This window comes from Amblyraja radiata, chromosome 26 (assembly GCF_010909765.2).
Source record: "Amblyraja radiata isolate CabotCenter1 chromosome 26, sAmbRad1.1.pri, whole genome shotgun sequence".
In the NCBI taxonomy this organism is placed as follows: domain Eukaryota; kingdom Metazoa; phylum Chordata; class Chondrichthyes; order Rajiformes; family Rajidae; genus Amblyraja; species Amblyraja radiata.
The window spans coordinates 29,477,105-29,492,085 of NC_045981.1; the positions used below are offsets into that span (position 1 = coordinate 29,477,105).

Sequence of the window (14,981 nt, forward strand, 5' to 3'; positions counted from 1 at the left end):
ATCGGGTCGGGACCCTTCTTCAGACTGCTTGGGTGGGGGGGGGGGAGTGGGGGGAGTTGGTAGGCGGTAAAGAAAGCTGGAAGAGAGTAAGTGCAGGACAGAGTAAGGCTGGTAACAGGGTGACTCAGAGTTGCTAACTGACAGTGCCAGAGATACGGGTTCAATCCTGACTACAGGAGCTGTCTATACAGAATTTGTACGTTCTCCCTGTGACGGCATGGGTTTTCTCCGGGTGGTCAGGTTTCCCCCCCACACTCCAAAGATGTAGAGGTGCGTAGCTTAATTGGCTTCAGTAAAAATTGTCAATTGTTTCTAGTGGGTAGGTTAACGTTAGTGTATGGGGATAGCTAGTCGGCACAGACTTGGAGGGCCGAATGGCCTGTTTCCACGCTGTATCTCTAAACTGGATTAAACTAAACTAAAAGGTGGACACAGGTTAAATGATAGGCAGATTGTTGGACAAATGCATGGGATGAAAGACAGGTGCAAGTTCAAAATAGGATGAAGAGTTGTGAATTGTGAAACCTGCGGCAAGTTTCGAGATGCACAGTCGGTGAAATGGGTGGAGATGGAGGAGAAGGAGGGAAGAAATCAGTGCAAGGTCAGCCAGGGGTCAAGGGTGGGGGAAGAAAGGAAGGGGGAAGGTTCTTTGGAGAAATGGGAGGAGAATGTTTTTGTGATATTTCTTTTCAATTGGTTAAAACGAATGTCAAATAAACCACTCTCATTTTGATAACAGCGTGCTCAATCCAAAAGGCAGCCAGCATCATCAAGGAGCCATACCACCCTGGCCACGCTCCCATCTCAATCTTACCATTGGGAAAAAGGTACAAGAGTTTGAAAACAGTGACCACAAGATTCAGGAAGATTCACAAGATTCAGTTTCTTCCGAAAACTGCACAACACTAACCTCAACTATGAACAATGGACTATCTAAGAATTTGGGGGTTTTCTGTGCTAATATTGGGGTTATTAATTATTGATATTTCGTCTGTAACATATTATCTATGTATGTTGTGTTTACAGGCCTGTTATGATGTTGAGAAGTTCATCGTTCTGTTGTTGGTACAGTATATACGACAATTAAACACTCTTGACTCTAGTATCCGATGACATATTCAGAGCATCGCTGCCTTTGCATATCTACATGTAAGCTGCTAATTTTCATAAATTCTAGCAGAAGGAAAATATTTTTAAAAATGTTTTTGGCAAGTTAGAAATAAAAGCAATATCTCTTTCAACCCCTGCAATAATAGTTGGCATTGTACCCTGCCTCGATGCTGCCAGTATTTAGATACAATGCTTTATCTGTGATGGTTCACTCCAGGGCAGCATACTGGCACCTCAAATTATTTTGTGTATTTTATTTTAATAATCACTAATTTTTAAAATGTGTTGATTTTATTCTGTTTAGATATTAGTTTATTAATTTAGAAGCTGATTTCTCCCAGATCAAAACAGAAGAGGAGGCTATACTGACATAGGAGAATTGTTGATAAATATGTATACTGGCATATTTTTGGTTAGAAACGAAACACAGGTCAGATATACTGTTTGGTTTTGTTCTCTACGGAAAACATGCAATACTCCTGAACTTTTCTAAAGTGACTGCACAGTATCTTTGTTTGTTAATTGGCTTAATATACATTTAAAATATTTCTCTGGTAATTACACCAGTGGTATGCAGAATGTAATACAGAGCCTTCGGCAGCGTCAGGGTACAGCCGTTGAAAGGAAGTGGCAAGGAATTTCCCTTCTACTAGAGGGCACTCCAGGGCGGAATTAACACATGCACTTTATTCCATGTGTGCATGGTCTAAGGTTGAATGCTTACATTGGACAATTTCCTCTTGAAATAACTCATCTTCTGCCACTACAACTAACAGTTGGTATGTAAGGACATCAGGGCTGCCAACTCTCACGCTTTGAGCGTGAGAATCACGCCCTCAAGCAAACTCTCACGCCCTCACGCTGATCAGAAATTTCTCACGCTCTGTGGTGAGAAATTCTGTGATCAACAAAAATTTAAAAACTCGGATAAACTGCATGGTCCGCGGGTGTTGGAGAGCCGGGGCTGAGGGAGGGATGGAAGCGGCGGGCGGATACAGATGCGGGGAGCCGGGACTGGTGAGTCTGCGGGGATGACGAGTATTTGGGCGGCCAGCGAGTCGCTCGCTGCAGCTTCGGCCATGGAGCATCTCCGGACAGTGCGAGTGTCCCGGGCCGTCGGAGGCGTCGGAAGCGCCGCTGCCGCGAGAGTCTCTGTGCCGAAGGGACAGACTCTCAAAGGGGGGTGGAGAGAGAGAGAGAGGGGAAGGAGACAGGGGGAGAGAGTGGGGGGTAAGAGGAGAGAGAGGGGAGAGACAGAGGGGGGGGAGAGGGAATGGAGATAGAGAAGAGGGAGAGGGGGAAAGAGGTAGGGGAGAGAGAGGGGGGTGAGTGAGGTGGGAGAGGGGGGGAAGAGAGAGAGAGGTGAGAGGGAAGAAAGAGGGAAGAGAGAGGGGGTGGAGAGAGGGGAGAGGGTAGGAGAGAATGGGAGAGAGAGGGGGAAGAGGGAGGGGTGGTAAAAGAGAGAGGGGGAAGAGGAAGAAAGGGGGAAAGAGAGAAACGGGGAAAGAGAGAGATGGGGGGGGCAAAGAAAAAGAGGAGATAGAGACAGAGGAGAAAGAGAGAGGGGGGGAAGAGAGAGACATGAGAGGAGAGGCAGAGAGAGAGGGGAGAGAGAGAGGGGAGAGTGTGTTGAGAGGGAGAGGGGGAGATAGAGAGGGAGGGAGAAAGAGAGAGAGGGGGGAGAGAGACGAGGAAGCGAGGGGGAGAGAGGGAGAGAGAGAGAGGGGGAGGGAGAGAAGAGGGGGACGAGAGAAGGGGGAGAGAGGTGTGGGGGGAGAGAGAGGGGTGAGAGGAGAGATAGAGAGGGAGAGAGGAGAGAGAGAGGGGAAAGAGAGATGGAGGGGAGAGAGAGAGGGGGGTTGAGAGGAGAGAGTGCATCCTGGAGGACAACCAGTGGCTGCTGGAAGTAAGTACCAAGCACTGGGTAGAAACGGTGGAAGATAGTGGACTTCAAATGGGGGTGGTTGGAGGAAGCATCCTGCTTGCCTGCTGGATTTTCACTTACTGTAACTGCAGGAAAAATGTTCCCGAAGTTGGGGGCGTTGAGAACCATGGGTCACAGTTTAAGAATAAAGGGGGGGGGGGGGGGGGGTGGCAGTTAGGACTGAGAAGGAGGACAAACTTTCTCCAGGCAGAGAGTTGTGAATCTGTGGAATTCTCTGCCACAGAAGGCAGTGGAGGCCAATTCACTGGATGTTTTCAAGAGAGAGTTACATTTAGTTATTGGGGCTAACAACATCAAGGGATATTGGGAAAAAAACAGGAAAGAGGTACTGATTTTAGATGAATAGCCATGATCATATTGAATGGCAGTGCAGGCTCGAAGGGCCGATGGCCTATTCCTGCACCTATTTTCTATGTTTCTATGCTTGAGTATATGGCAATAAAACACGATCACTTGATTTTGAAGCATTCATGCATGGTGGAGGTATAATATAGTCATAGAGTGATACAGTGTGAAAACAGGCCCTTCAGTGCAACTTGCCCACACCTGCCAACATGTCCCAGCTAGCCATCCGTGAGTCAAGGCACCAGACGTTGGAGGGCTCTACCCGAGCCGGCTGCCTGCCCCTTTTCCGGGGATACGTCCGTGCCCGGGTGCGGATGGAAAGGGAATATGCCCTGTCTACGGGCACCCTGAGGGCGTTCCGGGACTGCTGGGCACCGAGGGGGGTTGAATGTATCCTTGACAAGGATTGCAATATAATTGTTTAGCAGTTGCTTAGCATATTTGTTCGTCTTGTATTATGGTGGTGTTTTGTTTTATTGTATTGTCAATACTATTTTAATATTTGAATAAATATTTTTGATTTAAAAAAAAAAAAAAAAAAAAAAAAAAGCATGTCTAACTTTTTCTTAAATGTTGGGATGGTCCCTGCCTCAACTACCTCCTCTGGCAGCTTGTTCCATACACCCATCACTCTTTGTGTGGATAAAGTTACCCCTTAAAAAGTAACCCCTTAAAAATCCCTCGGGCTTGGTCTCTCGCAATTTCTCACTCCCAACTCTCACCCAATGTTGGCAGCCCTGGGACATAGTCAAATAGGGCAGCACGTTGGCGCAGCGGTAGAGTTGCTGCCTTACAATGCCAGAGACCTGGGTTCGATCCTGACTACGGGTGCTTTCGGTATGGAGTTTGTGCGTTCAACCTGTGATCGCGTGGGTTTCCTCTGGGTGCTCCTGTCTCCTCTCACGTTCCAAAGACGTACAGGTGTGTAGGTCCCCAGTGGGTAGGGTAGAATGAGTGTGCGGGTGATCGCTGCTCGGCACGGACTCGGTGGGCCAAAGGGCCAGTTTTCACGCTGTATCTCGAAAACTATATAGAATGGAACCCTTTCCAATATAAAAGGGAGACATTTAAGAGGGACATGGGGGATAACTTTGTCACTCTGAGGCCATTCGGTATCTGGAATGAGCTGCCAGAGGAAGCTGTAAAAACGGATACTATTACGACTTTTAAAAGACATTTGGACAGTAAGGATATAGATGGCTCTGGGCCAAGTGCAGGCAAATGGGGCTAGCACAGAATGTCAACTTGACTGACAGGGGAATGATGGGCTGAAGGGCCTGTTTCTGTGTTAGATGGGCCTATGACTGAATGTAATTGAAAAATAAACATGAACATTTCTTCGATCTGTCATTGCAACGGCTTCTTAATAAATGTGATAAACTGCATACGTTTTAGAAACCACAATGAAATAAAACATCTTTCCTCCTTTCCAAGTCCCAGGGGTTGAATGCCTGTCTACTGCCAAGCTGCTCACCGCTTATGCCATGTGTGTTGAGCTTTGCAGTTGTTTAAAGAGTTTAAGGAATTTATCTTTTCATTACGTTCTTGTTATGAGCTAATAAATAATTTTTAATCGTACATTAGTTGCGAACCCGTTTAAAAATCAGCAGGTTGACATGAGTTAGTTAAATGAATGCTGGGCCGATGTAACTGGGTCTGCAGCTTCATCGTTCTTTTGGGTCCAAGACAGACTTTTTCCACCTGCACACTGATCTGTGTGATTGACAGCCAACATCCAACATCCCAGATACTCTTTTAAAGTGACGGACTGCAAATGGTGTAGATAACAAGATGGCAGAGAGTGACAAAGCCACCACAGCACGGACACGGGGCATTCTGAGGGAATCGAGTCGATGAGGCTGCAAATGATGTCACATTGTGGGTGGCAGGTCCATCTTTCCACTCCGAGGATTTCTGTTAAAGGACAAATGTCTGGACTAATGTCTTGACAAAGCAACACTCACCAATGAACTGTGGACTGTCTTGGGTTGCACGAAGGAATTTGGACTTTTGTTTTGCACTAGTAACAGTTCATTAAGTTATAGGAGCAGAATTAGGCCATTCGGCCCATCAAGACTACTCCTCCATTCAATCATCTTTGAACTGCTGATCTATTTTTCGTTGATCTATCTTTCCCTCTCAAGCATATTCTCCTGCCCTCTCCCCATGACCACTGATACCCGCACTAATCAAGAATCTATCAATCTCCGCCTTAAAAATATCCATTGACTTGGCCTCCACAGCCGTCTTTGACAATGAATTCAATAGACAATAGACAATAAGTGCAGCAGTAGGCCATTCAGCCTTTCGAGCCAGCACCACCATTCAATGTGATCATGGCTGATCATCCCCACGGATTCCAAGGATTCACCACCTTCTGACTAAAGAAATTCCTCCTCATCTCCTTTCTGGTACGTCCTTTTATTCTGAGGCTATGGCCGCTGGTCTACACTCTCCCATGAGTTGAAACATCCTCTCCATATTCACTCTATCTAGGCCTTTTACTATTTGATAAGTTTCAATGAGGTCCCCACTCATCCTTCAAATACTCCAGCGAGTACAGGCCCAGTATTGTCAAACACTCATCATGTGTTAACCCAATCATTCCTGGGATCATTCTCGTAAATCTCCTCCGAGACCCTCTCCAGTGCCTGCGCTTCCTTCCTTGGATATGGGGCCAAATATCTGACTAGTACCTTATAAAGCCTCAGTATTACTTCCCGAGGGATGGGGTTATTAGTTTATTGCTTTTTTGTTTATTATATATTATCTATGTGTGTTATGGGCCTGTAAAGCTGCAGCAAGTAAGAATTTCATTGCTCACTTTGACAATTAAACACTCTTAATTCAAAAGCCAGAGAGCATCTGCCTTTGAATAAATCCACACGCATTTCATCCTTTAAAACAACTTGCCCTACAAATTAATTCAGTGATTCAAATAGAGATTAGATTCTCTGAAGAACGGCATTCGCCTTAATACATGTTAAAATATATCGGACCCAGCAAAATATTCACTGTCTGATTCACCTCTATCCTATTGCATACATTTGGTGGAGTGACCAGTTGGGTACTGCCTTTTCTAACTTCGGGGATACCTCCAAGTGCTTTACAATCAATTAAGTATTTTCAAAATGTAATCAGTGTGATGAAGAAAAAGTGGAAATTTCACAACGGTTAAATGAACTGTTCCAGCATTTCTAGCTACGGGATATTTATTTTGTTGATCATGCACCTGCTCTTTAATAAGCAGTCCTGTGACTTTGTTGGGGTTGGGGATAAATGTGCAATGTTTATGTGAGCTTCACTATGGAAATAACGCTGCAGGTTGTCCCCAGGATATGAGCACCTGACTTGTATATGTACGAGCCCTGCACACAAAAGGTGGTGGGTGTATGGAACAAGCCGCCAGAGGAGGTCGTTGAGGCTCGGACTATCCCAACTTTTAAGAAACAGTTAGACAGGTACATGGATAGGACAAGTTTGGAGGGATACGGACCAAACGCAGGCAGGCGTATATGGACGGGAAAGGAATGGAGGGTTATGGTCTGAGTGCAGGTAGATGGGACTAGGTGTGAGTAAGTGTTTGGCACGGACTGGAAGGGCTGAAATGGCCTGTTTCCATGCAGTAATTGTTATATGGTTATATAGGTGGGACTAGTGTAGCAGGGACATGTTGGCCAGTGTGGGCAAGTTAGGCAGACGGACCTGTTTTTACACTGTATGACTCTATTAGCGAGTGTTTGGGAATGTGACGGGGTTTGCTAGTTGCTGTGAAGCTGCAGGAAACCCCAACCACTGTTCATGGCCCATGGACATTGGAATTTGTCTCTGGAACTGATACGCTACAATTGCTCTAAGAACTGAGGGGTGGCACAGTGGTAGGTTGCTGTCTCACAGTCCCGGGTTTAATCCTGAATACGGGCACTGTCTATATGGAGTTTATACGTTCTCCCTGTGACCTGGGGTTTTCTCCAAGTGCTCTGGTTTTCTCCCACTTTCCAAAGACGTGCAGACCTGTAAGTTGATTGGCTCCTGTAAACGGTCTCTAGTGTGTAGGAGAGAACTAGTGTACGTGTGATTATTGGTTGGTGTATACTCCGTGTGCCGAAAGGGCCTGTTTCTATGTTGTATCTCTAAAACTAAAACTAAATCTAAAAACTATATTCTGCACTCTGTATCTTCCCCTGTGTTGGCACAGTATATCCTTTTTGATGTAATAGCATACAAAGCAGAGCTTCTGACTACCGCAGTTCATGTGACAATAATATTATAATATTATAAAAGGACTTATACAATTATAAAAGGACTGGACAAGCTAGATGCAGGAAAAAAATTCCCAATGTTGGGCGAGTCCAGAACCAGGGGCCACAGTCTTAGAATAAAGGGGAGGTCATTTAAGACTGAGGAGAGAAAAAACTTTTTCACCCAGAGAGTTGTGAATTTATGGAATTCCCTGCCACAGAGGGCAGTGGAGGCCAAGTCACTGGATGGGTTTAAGAGAGAGTTAGATAGAGCTCTAGGGGCTAGTGAGGCAAAAATTATGGGGAGAAGGCAGGCACGGGTTATTGATTGGGGACGATCAGCCATGATCACAATGAATGGCGGTGCTGACTCGAAGGGCCAAATGGCCTCCACCTGCACCTATTTTCTATGTTTCTATGTAATAAGTGTTGCATTGGAAGATTATACTTTGAGCCGTAATATTTTCATTGCCACATGTCAACTAAAACATATAAATGGCCTGAAATTTGTGGTAGAGCCTCTGCCCCACAACGCCAGGACCCAGGTTCTATCCTGACCTTGGTTGCTGTCCGGGTGGAGTTTGCATGCTCTGCCTGTGATGGCGTGTGTTTAGTCCGGGAACTCTGGTTTCTCCCACATCCCAAAGACCTACAGGTTTGTAGGTTAATTGGCTTCAGTAAAATTGTAAATTGTCCCTAATGTAGGATAGTGTTAGTGTGTAGGGATCGCTGGTCGGCACGGACTCAGTGGGCTGAAGGGCCTGCATCTGTGCTGTGTCTCTAAACTAACCTAAACTAAACTTGAAATACACTTTTTTCTGCAGGTTTGGTGGCTTTATCCTGCAAACATATACAGTCGTGAAACTGCATGCAGGAACAATGTTCTGTAACGTACATTAAGGGATGCGGGGAAATAAAAGGTTCATGCCAGGGAAATTCGCAAAACCTACACGTTGATTGTTTGCTGCCAAACAGCTAGTCATTTCACTCTTGGTAAGGCCTGCAATATCACTGCTTACTTCTTCCTGATCCTGATACCCTCATGGATGCAATTTTCATGACTTTGGTGAGATGGAGATGAAGCCAAAACCTTTAAGGTGAGAGGGGCAAAGCTAACTGGAGATGTGTGGGGACATTTTTTTTACATGGGGTGTGGTGCGTGCCTGCGACACGCTGCCGGGGATGGTGGTTGAGGCAGATACGCTTGTGGCATTTGAGAGGTTTTGGATAGGCATATGGATTATACACAGGTAGATATGGCATCATGTTGGGCACAGACATTGTGGGCCCCAGGGCCTGTTTTTGTGCTGTGCTGCTCCATGTTCGATACTCTATGACATCATAAACCTGTGTGGAAATCCCATATTAAATGTGTTTTATCTGAGTGTCGCGGGCAAGGCCAGTATTTATTGCCAGTCACCGTTTGCCCTGGAGAAGCTGCTCTGGCTGAGCTGGCTTCCTGAACTGGTGCAGTCATTGTGTTGGGGATGGGCACGGAGTCATTAGGCCGGGTCAGTGATGGTGAATGAACAACAGGTATCCATGTCTGCATGGTGTATGACCTGACGGTAGTTGTTCCCAGCCACCATGTCCTTCCTGGTGTGAGAATGCACACAACATAGAACTGTACGGTCTGATAAACAGTCCCGACGACCCTGTGCCTGTTCTCCCGAGATGCTGCCTAACCTGCTGAGTTACTCCAACACTATGTATTATTGTGTAAACCAGCATCTGCAGTTCTTTGGTTGTACATTATCACTTGCCAGGCTTTGTCCACTCCCACCTCTTCTCCCCCCCCCCCCCCACCACAATCAGTATGAAGTGTCCCGACCCGAAACATCACCTATCCATGTTCTCCATAGATGTTGCCTGACCTGCTGAGTTACTCCAGCACCTTGCATCTTTTTTTTAAGAGGTTTGCAACCAGGTCTAACACTGGAACATATGGCCAGGGTAGTCGTGAATAACAGTGGAGGTGTATTTTCAATGAGATATTCAAACAATATAACCATATAATATAACAATTACAGCACGGAAACAGGCCATCTCGACCCTTCTAGTCTGTGCCGAACACATATTCTCCCCTAGTCCCATATACCTGCGCTCAGACCATAACCCTCCATTCCTTTCCCGTCCATATAACTATCCAATTTATTTTTAAATGATAAAAACGAACCTGCCTCCACCACCTTCACTGGAAGCTCATTCCACACAGCCACCACTCTCTGAGTAAAGAAGTTCCCCCTCATGTTACCCCTAAACTTCTGTCCCTTAATGGGACCATTGTCTATTCATTCAGATAAACTCACAAGGATTTGACTAAACGCAGAACATTGTCTCTGTTCTCTCTGACCAACAATGTTAAACAAATACAGATTAAAGTCTTTCTTAGTCATTGCTTTACATTGAAAGAAAATTACTGAGAGTTTAATAGCATATTTTAGAAATGTATTCCTCTTGTAATGCTCTCATTGGATGGATTGATCATCCATTTGATTATCTCCTTTTTGTAAACCAGGGTCTGCAGACCCTGTTTCTACATAAAACAGGACCGTTCTTGGTCGACAAAATAGAGTAAAGTGATTTGGCCAGAGCTGTTGGAGTAGGTCGGTGAGTGATTGAAATGTACATTGTGGATGACACACATTATTAACACAGTGCACCAGTGCTGGTAGGAGTAGCTTTTTATGAGCTGCCATGTAAATGGACAATTTGTTCTAGACACTGTCAAGTTTCTTGAGGGTTGGAATTGTGTTCATCCAGCCAGATGTAAAATATTCTATCACACGCTTGACTTGCCCTGTAGATGGTTGAAAGGCTTTGAGTTTTAGTTTAGTGTAGTTTTGAGATACAGCGTGGAAACAGGTCCTTTCCCCACCCTCTATCATCCATACACACTAGTTCTATGTTATTCCACCTTTACATCCACTTTCCACACACTAGGGGGAATTTACAGAGGGCCAATTAACCTACATCTGTGGGAACTGGATGATCCGTAGTAAACCCACACAGTCACATGGAGAACGTACAAACTCCATACAGACAGCACCCATAGGCAGGATCGAACCCTGGTCTCTGGCTCTGTGAGGCAGCAACTCTACCGCTGCGCCACCACACTGCATCAGTCCCTTGTTACTTTAACACCATTGCAACAGCCCTCAATTTGTTTACAATCTTGCTGATGCGCTCAATATTTCACCATCATTACTTGTTGACATCGGTTAGCAAAGCGGGCTGGGTCCAGGAACTTAAGATGCACTTGGTAAACTGTACTGTTTAAAATACAGTCCAGGCCAGATAGTCCTACTCCATATAGACACCCTCACAGCCAGCAGGAGTCGGTGCTGTCAACAATGCTTTGAGATGAGTGTAAGAGGTGAGAGGACACTTCCCACAACAAGAAGGAGTGAGCCGACAGACTGCGCGGAGAGCCGGCGTTTGCTGGTCGTACCTGTCGCTGTAAGCAGCTGCAGCAGCAGCAGCGGGCTGGGCATATCTGTACGCTGCTGCGTAGCCCCCCTGGAACAGAAAGAAGAGCTTGGTTAAAAAAAGACACAACGTGCTGGAGTAACTCAGCGGGTCGGGCAGCATCGGGTCGGGGCTCTCCTTCAGACTGATTTTAATTGAGGGGGTGAGAAAGCTTGGATAAAAAAATGACGGAGTAACCTTGTGGGTCAGGCAGCATCTCTGGGGAACATGCATAAGTGACGTTTTCGGTTGGGACACTCCTGCATTGATTTTAGTCGGGGGAGGAGAAAGCTGCAAGAGGGGTGGGGATGGGCCAAAGCCTAGCAAGTGATAGGTGGATACAGATGAGGGCTTTTCTTCATTTGGCAGATGGCTGGACAAAGGCCAGAGATGAAAAGACAAAATACGTGAGATCAGGGGATAAGGGACGACAGATGGCACAATGGGCTAAGTGTTCGGCTGGCGACCGGAAGGTAGCCGGTTCGAATCCCGCTTGGAGTGCATACTGTCGTTGTGTCCTTGGGCAAGACACTTCACCCACCTTTGCCTGTGTGTGAGTGATTGGTGGTGGTCGGAGGGGCCGTAGGCGCAGATTAGCAGCCACGCTTCCGTCAGTCTGCCCCAGGGCAGCTGTGGCTACAGTAGTAGCTTACCACCACCGAGTGTGACTGAGGAGTGAATGAATAATGCGATGTAAAGCGCCTTGAGTATTCTAGAAAGGCGCTATATAAATCCCATCCATTATTATTATTAAGGACATAAGGATAGATTAAAAAAACACAAAGTGCTGGAGTAACTCAGTGTAGACCAGGCAGCATCTCTGGAGAACATGGATAGGCAACATTTTGGGTCGGAACCCTTCTTCAGGTTGATTGTAGTAGGGGGCGGGGGGAGGGGAGCAGGGGTGGGGTGGTGGGTTGGAAGAGAGGTGGGAGTGGTACAAATTTATGTAAGAGATAGATGGATGCATGTGAGGTGGGTGGTTGATAGGCAGATGGTTGGACGAGGCCAGAGATGAAAAGATGAAAGGTGTGAGATAAGGAGATGTTGGGAAGAGGCACAAAAATGTTGAAGCCAGAGGAAGGAATATATGTGGCAGGGGATGGGGAAAGGGCGAAATGGGTGCTCATCCCTGTGGGTCACAGGGAGAGGGGGAGAAAATGGGGAAGGGGTGTTTGCAGCTTAGATACCTAAAATTAAAGAATTGAATGTTTGTTCGGTTTGGTTAACACTTCGAGCTGTTCGAGCTCAGTTAGGTTGTGTGTGTGAAGGAGTGGCACTGATTGCTGTCAGTGATATTTGCTCTAGAATGCAGAGGCAGTGAAACGCTCAGAGACGCAGAATGCTGGAGTAACGCAGCGGGTCAGGCAGCATCTCTGGAGAGAAGGAAAAGCTGATGTTTCAGGTCGAAACCCTTCCTTAGAGTCAGGCAGTGAGACGGTCAGGAGGGCAGAGCAGCTTTAAAGTGAGAGGAAGCGGAGAGGCAGAGGACCATCGCTATTTGGATTTGTCTTATATCCGTCTTAAACACAAGGCTGGGACAAACTCCGCCTGAAATTGAAGTTAGTGCAATATACAAAAATGAGGTACAACTATGAACAGCTTTTAGTGATCATTGATGTTGAGAAGTCTGCGAGACATGTTCGCTGGCATCTTGACATGACCCACTGCTGTAGGTAATTGGCTACCCACATTCTCAGATGACAGAACGTCCATTTAAACAAACAGACTCTTTAGAAAGCAAACACCGTTAATCCTCGCCTGTACAATGCTAAACCAGCGCACTTCCTCTAGTGAATTATCTTGACTTTGGTAGATTAAAATCTGTGTAAACATTGAAATCTAGCATCATGGAATGATTAGCTCTGTCAATTATTCGGGTCTTTCTAATTCTTACACTGTTTTTCAGGGAGATGCTTTGGATTTATTAAAACAAATCTCATCTTTTTGTAAATTACAAGATGGAATAATATGCTGAAGTGCTCAATTTTATCCTTTCGAAACGTTTCAAAAGATGCTTTTAGATTTGTGGCTCTTTCAGACGCCTTCTCATCCTTCATATGAAAATAATGGTATTATGGATTGGGTGCTGCTGCTTGGTGCTCGGTTTGAACTGTGGTCGCAAAGCCCTTCAGTAACACATGGATGTGTTTATAAGTGACACTCTGGAGAATTGATGTGCCCTGGAACCATCCATTCTGCCCTCTACAACACATTAATTGCTAACACCAGACTGAAGAAAACAATTTAAATGTTTTGTGGCACTGCGATAATCCTATTGCTGTCAGTTTTGCCGAGTTGGAAGTATCACAGAAGTTGCCCATCCCAGCTTAATGGAACGATACCGATGTTATCGACACCAGAGAAAGGAAAGAGAGTTGACAAGACAATGAACTGGATCTATTTGCTGCGCTTGTCTTTCTGTTGTGACTTTTACGATACTAGGACAGTTCAAAGTTGTTATCTGGAACATTTGGTAAAACTACAACCTGGGTCTAGTGGAAAAGTGCAAAAGAGGATGATATGGTTTGCTTGCCTTCATTGGCCAGGGCATTGAGCATAAGAGCTAAAAGCTCATGATGCAGTTAGAGGACATAGTCATACATTGTGGAAACAGACCCTTCAGCACAACTTCCCCATACCGACCAACATTACCCATCTACACTAGTTCCACCTGCCTGCATTTGGCCCATGTCTCTCTAAACCAGTCCTACCCATGTACCAGTCTAAATGTTTCTTAAACACTGCGATAGTACCTGCCTCAACTACCTCCTCCAGAAGCTTGTTCCATACACCCACCACACTCTATTCCTCCCATGATTGAAGATCACCCCCTCATCGTCTTGTGCTCCAAGGAATAGGGTCTTAGTCTGCTCACCCTCTCCTGAAACCCAGGCCCCTGAGTCCTGGCAACATCCTCGTAAATCTTCACTGCACCCTTTCCAGGTTGACACCATCTTTCCTATAAGATGGTGCCCAGAACTGAACACAATAGTCTAAAAGTGGCCTCGCCAGCATCTTATACAACTGCAACAATCTCCTAACTTCTATATTCAATACTCTGACTGATGAAGGCCTTTTTGACCACCCTATCTACCTGTGATGCCACTTTGAAGGAGGTTTTATAGGACTTTGGTGAGGCTGTATTTGAAGTATTGCGTGCAGTTCCAGTCGTCCCATTACAGGAAGGAGGGGGAGGCTTTGGAGCTGGTCTAGAGGAGGTTTACCAGAATGATGCATGGTTTAGGGGGTATTAGCTACAAAGAGAGGTTGGGTAGACTTTTCTCTGGAATGTTTTCTCTGGAATGCCAGAGGTTGAGGGAGACCTGACAGAAGAATATAAAATTAAGAGAGCAGTAGATAGGGTAGGCAGTCAGAATCTTTTTTCCAGGGTGGAAATGTCAGACTTGAGGTCATAACCTTAAGGTGAAAAGGGCAGAGTTGAAAGGCGATGTATCGGACAAGTTTTTTACACAGAGGATGGTGAATGCCTGGAACACGCTGCCAAGGGTAGTGGTGGAGGTAGATATGACAGCAGCATTTAAGAAGGCTTTTGGATAGGCACATGGATATACAAGGCATGGCGGGATATTGATTATGGGAAGGCTGAAAAGAGCTGGATTTGGCATCATATTCAGCACAGACATTGTGGACTGAAGGGCCTGTTCCTGTGATGCACTGTACTATGTTAAAAACATCATTTTTATCAGTGGACATGAACAGATCTCACGAGATTGGTGTTCAAGATATTTTCCCAATGATAGAGCAACTTCTCATTATTTTGAACACAAGGACCGCTTTCAGTATATGGTCAAACGCTCAAAGTGGCACAGTGGTAGAGTTGCTGCCTTACAGCGCCAGGGATCCGGGTT

At 45.7% G+C, this 14,981-nt stretch overlaps 1 protein-coding gene across 11 annotated transcripts in view; it reads right to left on the minus strand.

The window, feature by feature from the left end:
- rbfox3 (RNA binding fox-1 homolog 3) overlaps window positions 1-14,981 on the minus strand; it is a 1,262,719-nt gene that overhangs the window by 18,861 nt on the left and 1,228,877 nt on the right. For all 11 annotated transcript variants that reach the window (XM_033044598.1, XM_033044592.1, XM_033044596.1 and 8 more), the window contains one exon: window positions 11,093-11,160. In XM_033044598.1, the coding sequence (XP_032900489.1) occupies window positions 11,093-11,160 (68 nt within the window). The remainder of the gene's footprint in view (window positions 1-11,092; window positions 11,161-14,981) is intronic.